The sequence below is a fragment of the Gymnoscopelus microlampas genome (assembly GCF_963454915.1).
Source record: "Gymnoscopelus microlampas genome assembly, chromosome: 12".
In the NCBI taxonomy this organism is placed as follows: Eukaryota; Metazoa; Chordata; class Actinopteri; order Myctophiformes; family Myctophidae; genus Gymnoscopelus; species Gymnoscopelus microlampas.
In genome coordinates, this window is record NC_139949.1 from 45,000,703 (window position 1) to 45,020,128 (window position 19,426).

Sequence of the window (19,426 nt, forward strand, 5' to 3'; positions counted from 1 at the left end):
CACAGGTTGAGCACCACTGATCTAGATAACATGATATTCAGTGTTCATTTCTAGATTTTACATGGATTGTGGATTAACCTCAGTCCCAATTCCTAATCCTATCGCTTAGCCAGTCAGCTAATGAAGAGCAGAGTCACGACTGGAAATGACCAAAAAAAAGTTTAGACATGTTCAGTGTCAATATCAGTACAGGTGAGTTTAATAGACACTCAGGAATGATCCAGAAATAACGTAATAAAAGTGTTACAATATGGGATCTTTAAGAAGAAAGGTAGTCTCATGGTCTAGCTTGGTATACAGTAAATGGTAACGTATAATAACCATTGCCACCATAACCAAAACATATTATTAGTGATGAGGTCTATGAAAGAGTGACTTATTTCTGAAGTAGGCTATTTGCTCGACCAAAGCTATTCAATGGATGGTCTTTGCCAAGTCAAGGCAGTATACTCTGGTTGTACACTTCAGCCGCACTGGGAAAACACTTGAGAACACAGCTTTGTGCATTCAACTATAATGATCTATAATGAAGGAAAATGCAATTCTGCACAGTATGAAAACATACTATAACGGGCAAATTAGTAACTTGGTTCTGTGTCAAGAACTGTCCATCTCTCTCTCTGTGCTGGAAAATCATAGATGGGCAAAATATTAACACATTGGCTACATAAATAATGACTACCAATAATGTAAATAAATATTGGCAAAGTGGCCTTTCAGGCTTTAGCATCTGCTGCCTGTCAGGCATCTTGCTAGTCTGCTGGAACATTGTAAGCAAATGTATAAAATCGAGCTGCACAACACTGGTCAAGCTCCGTAAGTAATGAAATTACCACTTGCATGGACAGCGCAAATTACATTTCCAGATTTGTTTTACTCTGCTGTTGCCATACCACTTCCTGAATTTCCGTATTCACGACACAACATGCAGTATGACTTACATCAATAACAAGTAATGATGACAGATTAATGGGGAAATGTACTGTCTATTATCCTGCACCGAGGAAGTTAGAACAGTAGTGGACTTTAATGAGTTGAAGTAAGGAGGCGCTTCAGGGGTAAATAAAAAAACCAAAAAACAGTACCTTTTATAAGTCACAGTTCCTACAGTAACTGCTGCCATTGATAGACAAGCTGTTTGGATCTCTCATAGTCAGCTCAACTCAAACAAGCAGACAAAAATGGAGTGAAAACTACCCATTTATGGACAGTTCTCTGACCCAGTCATACACACAAAAACCTAAGTGCCAAATGGACATTTTGGCTGCATTTGTACACTCTCACTGAGGATATTACTCTGTAAGCGAGTCAGTGGTTTATGACACCTTTGAGGTCTCCTGGTCTTGGTGCAGCCGCTGTGCTGGATCATCAATTCTCTGTGGTTCCATCCTCTGCCTCCGCATCTGCCGGAGCTGCGTTTTCCTGCTCTGGATCTCCAGGAAGGATGCCAGTGACTCTCTGAATGAGCTCCTCAATCTGCTCCTCTGATAGCCTCTCCTCACTCTCCTCTACTATCTACACAGAGAGAGAGAGAGTGAGAAATTCTATATTGTATACACTAGGACCAGGTTATCTGTAACTGCCGTTCAGAATGCAAAAAAAAAGAAAAAAGAAAAGCTTGCATTAAATGCTAACCATTTCCTGTTAAAGGAGTAGTTAACCCAAAACATTACTTATTTTCTATCAATTACACACCCCATGAAGCCTTGAATTCAGGGCGACTTTTTGGGTTTTTTGTCGCATCCCTGAGCCAATATTTTGATGACCGGAGACTCCGCCGATCATCAAATTATTGGCTCAGGGATGCGACAAAAAAAAAAGATCTCCATGAATTCAAGGCTTCTTGGGGTGTGTAATCGATAGAAAATAAGTCATTTTGTGGGTGAACTACTCCTTTAAGTTGCAATTCCGCCAATTAGCAAAACAATTGTGAAAACATCAATGGTGAAAATCATTACACCTTAGGGCTGGGCATTATGGACAAAATCAAATAATATGATATTATTGACCAAACACCTCGATGTCTATCATCATCATCATTTTTACGCCTGGAGACTCCAGGTCAGGACAGGCTTCAGACGTGCCTCCTCAGGAGACTTGGTCTTAACCCATTTGATTTGGTGTTAGGAACCCGTTGCGACAGCATGCCCTTGCTGACATCGACCCCAGGTGGGGCTCGAACCCACGGCCATCCCCACAAACGGCATGTGCTCCAACCGCTACACTAGGGTGGCTCTAAATACCTCAATGTCTATATTGTGACGATAATATTATATTGCGACAAATACAATAATGTTTTACATTCGTCTAAAATTGTCCAAAATAGCAAATCTTTGAATATATATTATTTGAAGCAACCATATTTAACTAAAATCTTTGCTTCTGGGGGTCCCTGGAACTAAATATTTTGAGATGGGGGTCGGCGGCCAAATACATATGATTTTGGGGGTCCTTGACATGAAAAGGTTTTGAGCACCACTGATATACAGTAGTAACATAGGTTTTTCAGAAAACTGTTAGGATTCAGAAGAATTGGCCTCGGGTCTTGATGGATTAAGTGATTAGAACCAACCAGGACAAGACAACACTTATGCCATATTACAATATATATATAATATATTACAATATCCCAAATCCCAGATGATATCTTGGCTCAAATTATAATATCCATGTAAAATCGATATCACATTTGCACGGTTGTGATGCTCTGTATGTTTGGGAGGGGCGAACTCATTCTCAACAGGCAACCAGAGATACACTTCTACCTCTGGTAAGCACTTCATAGAACTCTATGTCAACAATGTCAATGTCTCAATTTAATTCCCACACACACTTCCACACATACTCACTCTTACACTCTTAAATGAGAATATACAGTACAAATAGGTGCAAAAATACAGGCCACTCACTAGTTGGATCTCCACGGCTGTCTGTGGCCTGTGGTTGAGCAGCTGTAGTTTTTCAGCCCTGATGAAAGGGTTAGAAAAGAAAAAAGAAGACATAATGAGTAAGGGAATTCAGGAGTAGGCCTGTCACAATGATTACATAATCGCCTAATCGCAATTATTTGAGATCATCGTCATTATTATTATTATTTTGCATTATCGTTTCAATTCAGATAAATTTATCAGCTGTAAAATAGTCTAAATAGCAGATATACAAGCCCACAGTAGATCTGCTATTTCCACTATTGTTGGTAAAATGTGAAACTATAGAATTATTAAATAAGGTCTACTTTTTCATTGTCAGTAATTTCTTTTTAAGTTATTTGTCATATCTTCCCTGTGCAGTTTTTGTCACAATGTCCAATGCCAAAACCACAATTATTTGTATGACAATTAATCGTCAAGTAAAATGTCATGATCGTGACAGCCCTGGACATTATGTGTATGGGAATTCAGGAATGAGACCATAAATTAAAAGAAAACATGTTTCTGTGAGATAACACCCACTTTGTGAGTTTGTGAGGCATCATGGTGGTGAGGAACTCTTTGACGGTCTCTGGACTCTGCCTGCTGCAGGGCGTCTTTGAGAGGTATTTCAATGTCTGAAGAAAAAAAACAGTGTTAAAAAATGACTATCTTCTACCCTTATTACCTTGTGTTGTAATAAGAACGGTAACTGTAGAGTTCGCCTGCTCTATAGGTAAAGTTTATTTGTCAATACTCAACTTCTTGAAGTTGTCTCACAAAATTGATTGATTGAATTGAGTTCAATCAATGAGAGAGATGGACTCTCTCACCAGTAGTTTGTTCACAATTGCTGTATCATAAAACTCAGGACATGTACACATAGCAACAACAAACTATTTCTCCAACTGGATCCTGCATCGGATGTTTGCTTTGGTAAATATTGCCCGAGTTGAAAATGTTGAAGTTGGGCACATGTTTTGCGTCGCTTCGGGTGTAAGAGCAAAATAATCACTCAATGCAACATCTTTATATTGACTTATAATGTAATCGTACTGCTCCAAAAGCTTGATTCTGCCCATTATACGATCTACTATTTGGGTGTTTGTCAAAAATGGTCTACTAAGAACTGATGCTTATTTTCTTATTCTACTGTTGCATTCGTGTGAAGTACAATTGTTTTAATTTGCCTATTTATTTTCATTACAAAGTCTGACTACTATTTGCTAAACATTGACCTAAGTTGTATATCTTCGCTGTCAGGTGGAAACCTTGTAGGCCCAAAACCGCTTTTTAAAAACAATCATTTAAAAAGAAAGTAAAATAGTGAAGATAGCCGATCTACAAGCTCATGGAGTTGGTATACCTGCTATTTTCACTACTTTTGTGTGACACTCTTGTATGGTGAAGTAGGGCATTAGTTTATGCAAAAAACATTTATTTAAATTTTTTAAATATGGAGATGGCAACAATATTCTACATAAATTACAGCATTGCAGGGTTGCCTACTGTATACCTTACGACGTGTGAATCCTCTCATTTACTGTATACTGCTATTGCACATGTAGAAATAAAATGGAAAACAAAAATTGTTGTATTGATAATGTTTTTTAACAGGTCACACAACAGACATTCGTCAACAGTAAATAGTACATTTTCTTACCGATAAATGACGACTACTAACAAGTTTCGCTTAACGATTATTGAAAAGAAAAGAGCATCCCTACCTCGTACATGATGGTGTTGAGGTTCTGCTGTCCCGTGCTGTGCTTGTTCTTACCGCTGTCCTTCCTCTGTTCCTTCAGATCCGTTAGAAGTTTGAATACCTGTTGATATATATATGCAGATAGAACAGGACTGGGCAATATATCGATATTATACCGAACGATATCATGATATGAGACTACTACATATCGTGTGGGATCGTAATATCGTGAAGTGTTGTTTTTTTCCTGGTTTTAATCACTTGAGCATTATTTTATACTATGTATAAATATTATTTTGTATTTTTATACTACATGAAAATTGCCGAAAATGTACAAAAATAGCAACAATCGCGATGGGTTGTGAGCTTGTAGAAGTGGTATTTTTGTATTTTTTTTTAAATAAATACAATTATGTTATAACAATGGTAATATTTTCAATGCAAAACACACTACCTCATAGTTGCTGAGCATAGCAGCATTGTGGTCCTTCCTAAGAAACAAACAGAAGAGAAATCATTTGTTTAAGGCGGCCATTGAATCAGTTCTTCTGATACATTAAACATACCGCCCGGCCAATTTTGCTCCAAACGTGTGCCAGAAATCCCTGGCTGTCTTTCTTATTAATGATTTGGCCTCAACTATTCCAAAAGGAACATGCATTCTTTTGTCTTTTCATTTCAATGTTCTCTTTGGAATCTCATCTGCTCTCTCACAACCCTCCACACCACTAAACACAACAGAATTGTACATTAATTCCAACTCTTTGTATTCTCAAACATTATCATCCATATTTCCATCATTATCATCTTTTATAGTTTGTGTACAAAATAAATGTAACCATTAACCAATGGACTCACCCTCACGGGTCCATTTGGTTACATGTGTACACTCTCAGAGTTAAAACAACACTGATGATTACACTGTCTGTAAATACATGTATCAGAACTCTGTTGCCATTTACAATACATACAATTTAAGCTGTATATTATCTATCATTATATTTCTAGGAACATTGCAACATATTGAATGTGTCATAATGTATGATGGTTGGAGATATTCCCCAGTCATATTATAACCAACCTAGCTCTGGTCCATTAGCCTGAAGGAGTTCTCGTTCAGGCTAATGTAGTGGTTCTCAACCAGTGGTCCGGGGACCACCAGTGGTCCTTGAGGGGGTTCCAGGGGGTCCTCAGCCAAATTAATAGATAGGAACCAAATTGACCCTTATGTGCCTGTAACTCTGAGAGTGTACAAATGGAACCAAATGGACCCGTTATGTACACTCTCAGAGTTAAATGAACACTAATGATGGTGATACAGTGTAGATTGGGACCCCCAAGAAATCAAAATGGTTGAGTCCCTGGCATGTCTTTTCAAGTGGGGGTCCGTGGGCTATTACCGTAATGTGTCAATTTGGGGGTCCTTCACGCGAAAAAGGTTGAAAACCACTGGGCTAATGGACCAGAGCTAGGATTATCCTCTTTCTATCTGCAAAGTTTTTGTTTCATAAAAATCCACCATAGACATGTTATGAACTACTTTCTGTCAATACATTCCGTGCAAGTTATTATTTTTCTAAGTGCTGGAGTTTTAACACAATCAGATCGGACTTTTCTGTTTGGATGAAGGGCTGTCACGGGTAAGATTCCAGATATTAAAAATAGGAAGAGTTGCTTATTGCGACTAACTGAGTGCCATGAATGTCACATGTGTGACACGTGCGTCTGATGGAATTTCCCATCTGTCCCATCATCTGCATAAAGCAATCACCACCACATCTTCCCACACATTCATGAACATAATGATAATGTATCACAATGTTGAGCAGAGAATAGCTCACAAATAAACAACAACAACAACTCTTACACTTCCATGTCGGCTGCAGACGGTCCGTCTTTCAAATATGTCCGCGTAGAAACACGGTCGATTTCAAATGTGTCCGGGTCCGTGCACAACAATCCGGGTAGATACTGATCGTTCCGCCCGTTTGACGTAACGGAGACCATGGCGACGGTATAAAAAGAGACAGTCCGGTCAAAACATCATAATAATCTGTGGAGAGCTGAAGATCATCTGGACCGACTGACTGGGCCACAGAGACCATACATCCACCCATCCACCACATCACTGAGGAACATGGCGAATGCAGAGGTGAGCTTTAAAGGAAGCAGATGATGCTGTGTGTGTACATAGCCTGGCATGTTTTGTTTTTCTTGCCTCGTCCACGTGTGTGCGTGTGCGTGTGCGTGTGCGTGCGCGTGTGCGTGCGTGTGTGCGTGTGTGCGTGTGTGTGTGTGTGTGTGTGTGTGTGTGTGTGTGTGTGTGTATGTGTGTGAGAGAGAGAGAGAGAGAGAGAGAGCGAGAGAGAGAAACTTGTTGTTTTAGCAACCAGCTGATCAGAGAGGTTGACACAGCAGTAGCTTAGCCACAAAAACACTTTGAGAGTGCATCAGAAAAACTGGGTGTGCCATGTAAGCATGTACACGTGTACTGTGTGCACATGCATACTTACTAGTCTATTAGTTAGGCCTATTTATTTTCTTTTATAAAATGCCAATCTAAAAGGTCTATGCACATATTTGCAATGTTCTCCAGGTTCTCCAGGTCAGGAGGATAACGGTTATTCCTATGCCAAACTAAAAGTGGACATAGTGCAGTATTAGGCTACAGGGGAAAACCACCAGACATTTCCAAGGAAGAAGTTAAACAGTGAGCTCTGTTTCAATGTAATACACATTGCATTAAATTACATTTAATGCAGTGTAAGCAAGCAACTAAGCACTACACATTACATTTAATGTAAAACTTCTGGAAGCAGAAGCATGGTGGATGTATTTCCTAAATACAGTTAACCCCATATGGTCTGAATGAGTCTCTTTCTATTGATTAGCTTATCCTTTGTAATGCATGTATGTGTGTGGTACGTGTAGGTATATCTACAGTATGTGTACACGTGTATGTCTGTAAAATATACACAACATGTATGTATGCATGTTTATGTATTTCTATTCTAGGTAAATATACGTATGTACAAATGTATATTTTACCAGTGGTTTGCTTAATGGTAATTAGGATTATTGACTTGCATTGACTCACCACATTTAGAGGCATTGATTGGCTTTGGTTTGATTTCAACTGATTGACTTGGATCAGACAAAACCTCTATCACACCTGCCTGTACCCTTAATCTTTGCCCCCTCCTATATTTGAATGAATTTCACACGCTTATAATTGCTGCCTGAGGAAGGGTTGTTGACTCAAAATGCGTTGCCTGAGTAGTCTGCATGTTTATAAACCATTATTTGTGTTCATGTGCCTAGATAAGCGCTGTAAAGGGATGAATTCTCTGAAGGTATTAACATCTTTTTTGCATTGATTGGTCTCCCTCATTTTCTGTTTTGCTTTTGATCCTTTTTTTGGAACCCTAGAACTAAACCGTTCGCTGATATGCATTGTGGGGGGAACACATTCTTTGTGCGACCTATTTTGACCCACATTCTTATTCTTTGAACACATTCTTACAAGGATAAAATCTTGACTTGATAGCTGTTCAGAAAAGTTATATATTTTTTAAATGGTTGTGATATATGTATTTCATTTTTATGAATAATTGACCTTTTACAAAGTATTCACTTGTAACTGTGCTGTTTACCGGTTACTGATGATGAAATCTGCATTGATTGAAGACGTTTACAAGTCCCAGACGTGTGTTATCAGTAACCAGTTTTATGCTGACAAACTGTTAGCTGATAGATTGCTGTCTATGGTACCCATTGCCAAAAAAAAAGTTTTTCTTTCTTCCTAGCTCTGAATCTGTCTTGAGAGATTAGTATGTGTATAATACTGTCATGTATGTCTGCTTTTGTTTTTTGCCCTTCAGGGAAATAAACTTTGGGGCGGCCGGTTTGTGGGAGACACCGACCCCATCATGGAAAAGTTCAACGCATCCATATCCTATGACCAGAGGATGTGGGATGCTGACATCCGAGGGAGCAAGGCCTATGTCAAAGCACTGGAAAAGGCCAAGCTAGTTACCAAGGAGGAAATGACTGCAATTCTACAAGGAATGGACCAGGTCAACAGACACACACGTGTGTGTGTGTGTGTGTGTGTGTGTGTGTGTGTGTGTGTGTGTGTGTGTGTGTGTGTGTGTGTGTGTGTGTGTGTGTGTGTGTGTGTGTGTGTGTGTGTGTGTGTGTGTGTGTGTGTGTGTGTCCTGTCTCTGTCTAAATTAATTATATCTGCTCTGTGATGTCTGTCTGTCTGTCTGTCTCTCTCTCTCTGTCACTCTCGGATTTGTCCCTGAGGCGTGCTTCAGTGTAGCAGAGCAGTTTCAAGGTTTTATCATGTCATGCAGGCAGTGGCATTTTCTTATAATTGGAGCATCTTCAACATTGTGGATAATGAAGAAGAAGAACAAAACAAAACAATAATGCTGCCCTTCATTGACCTCCATTGTACTGTAAGTGGCTGTTCTACCAGAGCAACCACAGTTCACAAACTGAGCAGAATATATGGGCCTTCCTTGAGTGGAACTAAATGAGGGATAATCGTTGATTATCTTGAAACTCTTGATTTTAATGTTTATGGGCAACTGGACTATTAATGTAGTTGTCTCATGACCTGCTGACAACAATCATGAACACATAATTATGCAATGGTATAGCTTACCCCCTCATTTTGACTAGCATTGAGGCTTTATGATTTTAATTGGTTGTCGATAATTAATAATAATATCAAAATGTTATAATAAATAAGCTATAAGAAAGAAAGGCTCCTCTACCCTGAAAAAAACAACAACCAAATCGTACACAAATTAAATAAATCAAAGGCATTTCCAATTTAAAAACAAAACAAAAAACATAATTTAAAGCTGATTTTGTAGAAGTCTCATAAACTCAATCTGTTTCATGATCTCGAATGCCATCTGCTGGTAAAACAAGATATTCTCAATGTGGCATATCTTTCCCTAATATCCACTAAGATAATATCGCAAAGATCTGTCTAGTGCCCTGAATGTATACACATGAACATACAATGTGATTGACAGTCTTGCCTGGTGTAACGTCCATATGTGCATGTTGTGCAACACATTGTGGTTAATGGGTGACAGCTGCAAATGTGCCCTGCTGCAGAATTCCTCTGTGTTTTCTGCTGAGTGTGTGTTGAACAATATCACTGTCACATGACTGTTTGCAGCTTCCACACAAACAAACATGGAGGTCAGATGAGGGTGCTTTTTTTTGCTGGCAGCCCCCTGGGAAGTCTGCCAATAATCCACACATGAAATGTAAAGAAAATAAATACGGTACTACTAATAATAAATAATTGCTACAGCAGTGTGCTGGCACTACAAAAGTGGCCATTTTCCTGAAAATGGGAATTGAGAACGTTTCACAGTATGCAGCTAAATAATATCCTTTGATGCTAAATTCAGTTCTGTTCTTCCTTTTCAGATCAAAGAAGAGTGGTCCAAAGGGGTGTTTGCGATCAGACCAGGTGATGAAGACATTCACACAGCCAACGAACGCAGGCTAAAGGTGACAAAGACCAGAGAGGAGTCAGCTTGGCAATAATACACTTAATTTGTGTCATCACACAGTGACAATAATTTGTGTCAGTGTTTACTGACACAATGACAATAATTTGTGTCACTGTTTACTGACACAATGACAATAATTTGTGTCACTGTTTACTTGGTAAAGTTTAATACATGCTTAATAAATAAATGTTAACATACATCATACAAGGTCTATTAAAAGTAGGTTCTAATAAGTGATTTAAAAGTTGATAATGATTTTTTTATTTGTCCAAGTTGCTCCGCAGCTGCATGCTGCAAAGTCAAGGAGAACTCAAAGTTAAATACTGTATGCCAGGTCTTATCAAACATTTACTATCAGTAGCCTGCAAATGCACACATTTTAACATACATATAAATAATAAAAGGTCTGTCAAGCAGACTGGTATCTGTTGTGTGTCCAGCATTTATTTATTTCTGGTGTAGTGTGCTTTACTAACGCTTTAGCATACTGTATCTATTTTAATGAATGATACACGATAGCATTGCATTATGCCAAATAATGCATGACAGTATGACAGTGTATAAAATGATCACGCAGACCACTCCCAGTCTCCTCTTCATATGCTGGTCAAGTAATTACATTTTCAATTTGTCTAACTAACTAACTATTTTAACGTGACCTTTGATGTTATCCTACAATTTAAAATCCTACTCAGTGGCTGTCTTGAGGGCTAAGCCTGTTACAGTCCATTAGACGTGCCAAAAAGTAAAGTCAGAATTGTCAGTTAGATACTATGCATGCATATCTGTGTTTATATATTCTGTGTTTCTCAGGAGCTGATTGGTGAGCCTGCAGGGAAGTTGCACACTGGCAGGAGCAGAAATGATCAGGTTTGATGTTGTTTTGACTCCTGAACATTATGTTGATGGTGTAGGAAGTTAAAACATTCACCTCCAGAATCACACATATTAGCCCAAAAGTCAATCATTTCTGCTCCTTATTCAGATTCTGAGAGTTGTTTTGGAGAGGCTTGTCAAAGGTCAGCCGGCACAGTGACTAGCCGTTTGAAGCTGCGGTTGTTGAGTATGAATGTTATTTAGACAGATGCTAGGTTTGATGTTTACCTGGTATCCTAGTTACTTTGTAGATTTGACCCTGTAGTTTGTTGCCTGGGATTCATGCCGTTTACTCTGATTTTACACTTCGCTCTGAGTAAGTGTGTCTGCTAAATACTTCAATTGTAAATTGTGTCTCGTCTGGCTGAACAGGTTGTGACTGACATGAGGCTGTGGTTGCGCGATGCCATTACAACACTGAGGGGACACGCCCTACACTTGATATCAACCATGGTGGATCGAGCAGCTGTGTGAGAAAGTAGACGCACAACACACATACACACACACATTTCATGTTCACATAATGCAAAATAAACATAAAGGATCGCTCATGCAAAACTCGTAGATACTGCGTTTTATCACATCTATACCATGGTTCCAAATGTGGCGAATGCAAACCATTGCAGGGACAGAACAGTTCCTTGCCAGGATCTTAGCGCCTTCTTTGGCATGACTGCCACCTTCAAACCCCTCACCAACCATCAGTGGACAATACCTAAACACAAGCATCTAAAGGTGTCTACATTTCTATCCAAGCTGTGACACAACAATTATGAGATGTTTACAACGTTGATAAGGAATGCTTCCTCCTCTAGAGTCGATGGCTCACCCCACTTCCAAAACATTCACTTGTTACTTGTTAGCGACAGTTACATCAACAACATCTGATGTGCTGTATATCACTTGAATTCCATCAACATTGTTTGCATCAGACACATGCACGTTTAGGTGGTGCAGTATACGGACAAGCAGCGCTCATGCCTTGACCTGTGATCGGCAGATATCTTGTCCACACACACACACACACACACACACACACACACACACACACACACACACACACAATTAATAGCACACATGTGCCGTCTCTTTGAACTGCAGAGAAATCGACGTACTGTTTCCTGGTTACACGCACATGCAGAGAGCTCAACCAATCAGGTGGAGTCACTGGATCCTGAGGTAGGTAACCTGGCAGGAAGTGGAACATTCTCTATAGTATACTAACGGGTGCAGTATGTTAGTCCGACAGCGCATTCCTCCGACAGCGCAGCGCTCCGACGTTTCCAATACTAAACCCGAACCAAACCCCCACCCTAACCCTAACCGCACGCGGATGCCACATAGTCGGAGAAAAGGTCTGTCGGATTAACGCATGCCTCCCATACTAACTATATGTTTGCTCACACTTTTTCATGTCAAGGACCCCCAAATTGACACTTATTAGCACGTGGACCCCCATTTGAAAATATATGCCAGGGACCCCCACAAGAGAAGATTTTTACGGCTCTAGCAGTGATTCTCAACCATTTTAATTTCAAAGACCCCCAGTTTGACATGCATTAGGGCTACAGACCCCCATTTAATGACATTTCTATCTCTGGGACCCCAATTTATAAAATCAATGTTAATTTAACTCTGAGAGTGTACACATGGTTCCATTTGTACACTCTCTGAGTTACAGACCCATAAGGGTCCATTTGGATCCTAATCTATCATTTAGCTGGGGACCCCCTGGAACTCCCTCAAGGACCCCTGGGGGTCCCCGGACCCCACTGTGAGAACCAATGCATTAAAGGATGTGTGACACTGGTTTCTTTCAAAATTGGCCTGAAAAAAATCAGGAGACCAAAAGGGGAGGTACGTAAATGTAATTTTCCCATCTCTTTTGCACATATAGTGTTTGTATTTGTTGATGACATGTATTATGTGTTATTGTGTTAATTTTGTATGCTATGTTGATTGATGAATTGAATTACATAGGATCACAATGGAACCACGTGTACCACGTGCTGTTTACATTTCTGACTAGTAAGTATTCAATCAAAATGTCATTTTCCGTTGTGGTCTCGGCGTCCTCCAGCCACGTGGTGACGCTGAGCAGAGACGTGGAGCGCCTTGAAGAGACAAGCAAGAGGGTCAACGTCCTACCACTGGGCAGGTATGAATGACACACACCACCCAAGCTTTTTTTTGCGCCATGGCTCTGTAAGAGGCTAGCCGTCATAAAGGGGTCTGTCTGTCTCTCTCTCTCTTTTCTGTCTGTCTGTCTGTCTGTCACTAAACCACTGGACCGTTCAGTACCAAATTTCTTTTAATACTTTTTGAAATATACACACACCCTACCCCTATTTTTTAGGATATGTTTGTTTTATGCCTTTGAACAATCAAATAAAACTAAACTAAAGCCCTGTTAAAATCTATTTAATTAAATGGCAAGAATCTAAATGAATAACACCTAATGTATCGTAGGATTTTAAATGCTGGAAAGTTCTTTTACTATTTACCTTGAAGGTGCTTGAAACATGCTTCCCCATGTGTAGTCATAAGATGTGACCGATCTTATGTGTCTGTTCTCAGTGGAGCCATCGCTGGAACTCCATTTGATATCGACAGAGAGTTCCTGCGCCAAGGTGAGCTAATTTTGCTTCTCCCAACCAGGTAATCTCTGTTGTACATTTACACCTCCTTTTTAGAGTTCTGGTTAACACTCTTATTCAAAACATGAGCAAGAATTAGGCTCCAGTGCATACATCACCAACGTAACCAAGAGTAGACAACCAAGTACAGTGGTTGTACTTGTTCTGTCATCCAAGTGCCATTATAAGAATAGGGCACAATAGACATGGCCTAGACAGACAGAGCCCTCTCATTTTGAACATTTCTTAATAATAATAATAATGTATTTGTATTTATAATGCACTTTACATGTGTGTAAATCTCAAAGTGCTACAATAAGCATTTGTATTCAAAAATATCATCACACCACTATAAAAGATCTAAGAAACTGAAACAAAACATTTAAAACATGAGGGCATAAAGCCTAGAGTTAAATCCAGTGTGGCAAAAAAGGCTTTGTTAAAAAGGTAGGTCTTTAGCCCCAATCAACCGATTGTGGTGCTCTCAGGTGGGCCTAGGCTGGTCTTGGGGGTTTTGAGGAGGTTAGTGTTTGAAGAGCGGAGGTTGCGATGAATAATCTATTATTTCTAAACTCAACTCTTGTCTTATGTCTGTGTTCTTTAATTTGCCTGGTACATAGAGTTGGCATTCGATGACATCAGTATCAACAGCATGGACGCCACAGGACAAAGGGACTTTGTTGGTACGCTAACCATACCTGTCAGTCACTATCTCACACACAGTGGGGCATGTAGTCGCTGTCAGGCCGAAACCTTGTATGTACAAAACCATGAATTTTCAGGAAATGGGGAAAAAATAACCTGCATACCAATGATGGATCCAAAGTAGTTAGAAATAATCACAAGCTCTTGTTAATACTTTTCATTGGTTGTATATTTATAAAGCCCACAGACAGACCTAACCACTTTCAACATGGTATCCCTATTTGGGGCATGCTTGTATAGACACAAATGTTCAAAACTTTCCAAAAAATAAAATGGCATTAATTTATTCAAAAACACACAAAGGTTAAATCTGGAGATACAAGGTTTGTGCTCAACAGCGACGCCAAATGATAATATGTTAACACACTGTTGCATTTAATCATACGTGTAAGTGACCATCACTAATGGGATGTATGGTTAGATGATAACACTGTGTGTATGTGTGTGCGCTCACTGTGCTGTCTATAGCGGAGTTCTTGTTCTGGGCATCGCTGTGTCTTACACATCTCAGTAAGATGGCTGAGGACCTGATGTTGTACAGTACCAAGGAGTTCAACTTTATCAGCCTCTCTGATGCCTACAGGTTAGTGTGTGTGTGTGTGTGTGTGTGTGTGTGTGTGTGTGTGTGTGTAATCTATCAATTCACAAAATCTGTGTCTGTGTGGCTATCGCGGACATAAGTCGGGCACTGCCCGACCACTTGCCCTCAAGCTTAGCGTGTGTTTCCGATAACTTCCCTGATTGGCCAACCCAACCCATTGGCTTAACAGATTGGCAGAGCTTTGCGTCTCGTGTGTGCCGCTGAGCTAGTATAAGTGGTAGCATGTACAATAGAACACTACAGATCCGCTTGTCTCCAATTTATACTCATGTACATCACCAACACGACGGCAGCAGTTCCTGGCCGATATCAGGGTTCTCCTATCTCCATATTTGGCGTATCGTATGGTAGTGGGTACTGCACTGGGTACTCTGACAATGGGTACAACAAGTATTCAGACAACAAGTACAACAGGTATTGCATAAACGGATGGGGCATGCATTCACAACTTTCATCGTTCCCGACATACACCGACTTACATCGTAGGCTGGTGCCCATTTATGAATCACCCATTGATTGTAATCTTTAAATGTATTAGCACTGGGTACTCTTAACAACTGGTACAGTGAGTACTCTGGTAACAGTTACAGTACAACGGGTATTCCATGCATTTCCCAACTTGCATCGTTCCCGATTTGCGTGGTCCCTGAGTAGGCCGTCATATTAAATAATAACCAATGTAATTACACTTGGCCTGTATTCTGTCACTGATGCTTCTGTTCCAGATTTGTTCCCTGCAGTCTTTCTTTCTTTAAACTATATGTGCATGTGTGTAGCACAGGCAGCAGTCTGATGCCACAGAAGAAGAATGCAGACAGTTTGGAGTTGATCAGGAGTAAAGCTGGGCGTGTCTTTGGCAGGGTAAGACCACAACACCAACCCAATCACCCTGAATAATCACATACTATTCTGTACAATAATACTATAATGTACATATACATATAACCACAGGCACATTCAGGAGTAGAGAGACACATACGATGGTCCTCGGTGGCAATTTGATTTAATTTGATGTCACAGAAAAAGAACCACCTAGATTCAAACAAGTGCATCCACCAAATGGTTGAGGATCTGTGTGTTTCAGTGTGCAGGCTTTCTAATGACAATGAAGGGCCTGCCCAGCACCTACAACAAAGACCTGCAGGTATGTCCGTCTGTCTATAACTGTCTGTCTCTCTTTTCTTTCATATGAATGTATGTACAATATTTATTGCACCTTTATTTTATATTGTATCATGCTTCACTGCTTCACCATACTTGATTTGCTTTTAAAAACAGACTGCGTGTGTTGTGTGCATCGTCTTTGTTTTAGCTAATTCCCTCTTTTTCCTGTCGGTTATCTCTGCGTCTTTCTTTCACTTTGTTCGCCAGGAAGACAAGGAGGCCATGTTTGACTGCTATGACACTATTCAAGCTGTGCTGCAGGTGACCACTGGGGTCATGTCCACTCTCAAGGTCAGGTGTTTTCCTGCTGGAACTCCATTACATTAACTCTGGCGTCCCTATTTTGTGCATGTCATTATAGGCTAAACCTTTTCAAATATTTTTTTAAATGAGCAGATCTGCAAGCTCACATTGGTCACAGACCGGTGCATTGTGACACGTTGTGAGCTTGTAGATCAGCTATTTCTTTTGCTATTTTTGCATGACCACTTACACCCTATATATTTAGTTGACTGGGGTCCCTCAGGACTCCATAATTGGTCTGCTCCTTTTCAGATCTACCTGTTGCGTTGAGACTCATTGTAAGCTTGTAGAGCTGCTTTTCTCCCCAAAATGTTCGGATTGTTCGATTGTGTATTTGGAGATTGCTTGTTCTCATATCTTTGGAGTTTATTTTTATCTTTGTAGACATTCAGGCCACATGTGGACATTTGACTTTGGCTTCACCATGGTAGATTTCCAAACAGACAAGATACTGTAAGAACAAATTCAATCATGACTCATTGACAAGATTATTACTCTCTTTGCAAGTGCGTGGTTTCCAGCCTCTGTCTGAAGGATGCCATCCACTGTACTTGCCGTAGAAAACAATGACGATTGTGACTTGCTGGTCTAACCACCCTGACTCGTTTGTTCCTCATGTTCTTGTGTGTATGTTTCAGATCAACCAGAGTGTGATGGAGGCAGCACTCAGTCCAGACATGTTGGCCACCGACCTGGCCTACTTCCTTGTCAGGAAGGGAGTGAGTACCATGTAGTGTGTGTGTGTGACTGGAGAGACAATAGGGGTAGCTATAGAAAACAGTGGTATCAAATAATGTGTGTTCAAACTGGTTTGACTGATGGTTTTAGCATGCATCGTGTGTGTGTACATATACATACATACATACATACATACATACATATACTAGAATTTGAGAAATGGATATTGTGAGTATCATTTTCCTTGTCCTCACAAGAGAAATGGTTATTTTATGATTTAAATTAATATTTTTAGAGATGTATAAGTAGGGAAAGATTCAGGCTAGGGTTAGGCATTTAGAGGTTAGGTTTAGTGGTAGGGATCATTGTTGTGCCTGATTTATACGTAGATAGTGTCATGCGCTGAAAATAGCTGATGTACATCTGCTATTGTCAGCTTTAGGGTTAGGATTACAAATGGGAAAGATTTTACCCTCCTAAAATATCCTCACAAGTATAGTAATACAAACGTATGTGTATTGTTTCAGATGCCATTCAGGGAGGCCCACGCAGCCTCTGGGAAAGCTGTGTTCCTGGCTGAAAGCAAGAACGTCCCACTGAACCAACTCACTGTACAGGACCTGACCACTGCTAGGTCTCACACACATACAGTACAGTTATACACACAATTATTCGGGGGTGTGTGTATGTGACACACACACACGAAATTGCTTGTAGATCGGTTATTTTTGACGAGCAACACCGATGAATACACAAAAAAAACAACGCTGTACACGTGGTTCATGAATCCGACATTGGTCTTTACTTGGGGCTATACTGAAATATAGTAGAAATTTTGAAAAGAGTTTTGTGAATGAGGCCCATTGACGACCTTCAATCTTCAACCCTGACGTAACCTAAAACCCAAGTCTAAAATAGACCTTTGAAAAGTGAGAACTGGCTAAATGGAACATTCAGTGTATTCCTATAGCCTGGCATTGCCAGACTGATCACGTGGGATCACTCGCTCGTTCTCTCCACGATATCGTGGAGAGAACGTGCGAGTGATCCCACGTGATCAGTCTGGCAATGCCAGGCTACTATTCCTATCCTTGTGAGTTTGAAGTACAAAAGCGCATACACAAACACATCCCCCATAACTATACTTGGAGGACAGTCCCTTAATTTGCATTGGCAACATTAATTCTATCCCGTAATGCTAAATAAATCTAAGTCCTGACCCAAAACAGCCCCTTGAAAAGAGGGGACCAGCATAATGTTATCACACCCTTTGTCATAACAGAGATAGAAGTATACAAGAACACACACACATACAGTACTCACTGACAGTTTTACAAGCCCTTGTTTTACAATTTCTTTGCTTTTCCTTCAGCCCTCTGTTTGACAGTGACGTGTCATCGGTGTGGGACTACAGGAGCAGCGTGGAGCAGTACAGCGCCCCCGGTGGCACGGCCAAGAGTAGCGTCACTGCACAGATAGAACGCCTGAGAGACTGGCTCCAGAAACACTCCCAGTGACCAGGGATAGCAGGGACCCTTCTATCTTTCATCTTAGAACAGTGATTCTCAAACGTCGGGTCCGGGGACCCCCCCTAGTGGTCTTTGAGGGGGTTCCAGGGGTTCCCCTGATAAATTATTGATAGTCACAGATGGATCCAATTGGACTCTTACTGTACAGGTCTGTAACTCCGAGAGTTTACAAATGGAACCTTCAAATTTATTATAGTGCCAAATCACAACAACTTGTTCTCAAGACACTTTACGTGTAGAGCAGAGACCTGACATTGTCCCACCCTGAGTAAGGGGTAAAGCGAGATATGTAGACAGAGCCAGAAAGGGAGATACAAGCATATTTGGTTCATTTGTACACTCTCAGAGTTATGAGGGTCTGTGGCCTCTAATGCATACCAAACTGGAGATCGTTGAAATGAAAACGTTTGAGAACCACTGTCTTAGAACCAGCGTACTGACCAATCAGCTTGAACAGGAAGTTGTTACATTGTAAAGGTCAATAACCTACAAGCCATAGGTAACAGAGGAAGTCTGTACCTTTAAAACCACACTGCCTTCTAGCATAAGCTAAACAGTTCATGTTTTTTCCATTGCTTAAACATTATGAAAAACTGTTACAAGTAAGCATTTACATTCTCAAGGTCAAAATATGATTTATACTGCACATTTTACTGGGTACTGTAATAAAATAGATCACTTAATTGTATGTCTTGATGTTAATTTCATATAGGCTTCTTTTTTAAATATGTTTTATTTATTATATATTTTATTACAAATCTATTATGTTTTTGAACA

At 40.1% G+C, this 19,426-nt stretch overlaps 2 protein-coding genes across 2 annotated transcripts; one reads left to right on the forward strand and one right to left on the reverse strand.

The window, feature by feature from the left end:
- Nucleotides 1-966: 966 nt before the first annotated feature.
- On the reverse strand, nucleotides 967-6,761 carry crcp (calcitonin gene-related peptide-receptor component protein). Its single transcript, XM_084073861.1, has 6 exons — nucleotides 6,482-6,761; nucleotides 5,069-5,105; nucleotides 4,637-4,735; nucleotides 3,453-3,547; nucleotides 2,910-2,967; nucleotides 967-1,515 (listed from the first exon to the last, which is right to left on the reverse strand). Exons 1-6 carry the CDS (start codon nucleotides 6,619-6,621, stop codon nucleotides 1,369-1,371), a joined length of 576 nt encoding a protein of 191 aa, XP_083929987.1. The 5' UTR covers nucleotides 6,622-6,761; the 3' UTR covers nucleotides 967-1,368.
- Nucleotides 6,621-19,317, forward strand: asl (argininosuccinate lyase). Its single transcript, XM_084073855.1, has 16 exons — nucleotides 6,621-6,766; nucleotides 8,496-8,690; nucleotides 10,072-10,155; nucleotides 10,971-11,027; nucleotides 11,406-11,503; nucleotides 12,135-12,212; nucleotides 13,114-13,191; nucleotides 13,611-13,663; nucleotides 14,290-14,352; nucleotides 14,843-14,957; nucleotides 15,752-15,836; nucleotides 16,060-16,119; nucleotides 16,347-16,430; nucleotides 17,081-17,161; nucleotides 17,648-17,754; nucleotides 18,493-19,317. The coding sequence occupies exons 1-16, from the start codon at nucleotides 6,752-6,754 to the stop codon at nucleotides 18,635-18,637; spliced, it is 1,398 nt and encodes a 465-aa protein (XP_083929981.1). The 5' UTR covers nucleotides 6,621-6,751; the 3' UTR covers nucleotides 18,638-19,317.
- Nucleotides 19,318-19,426: the final 109 nt, after the last annotated feature.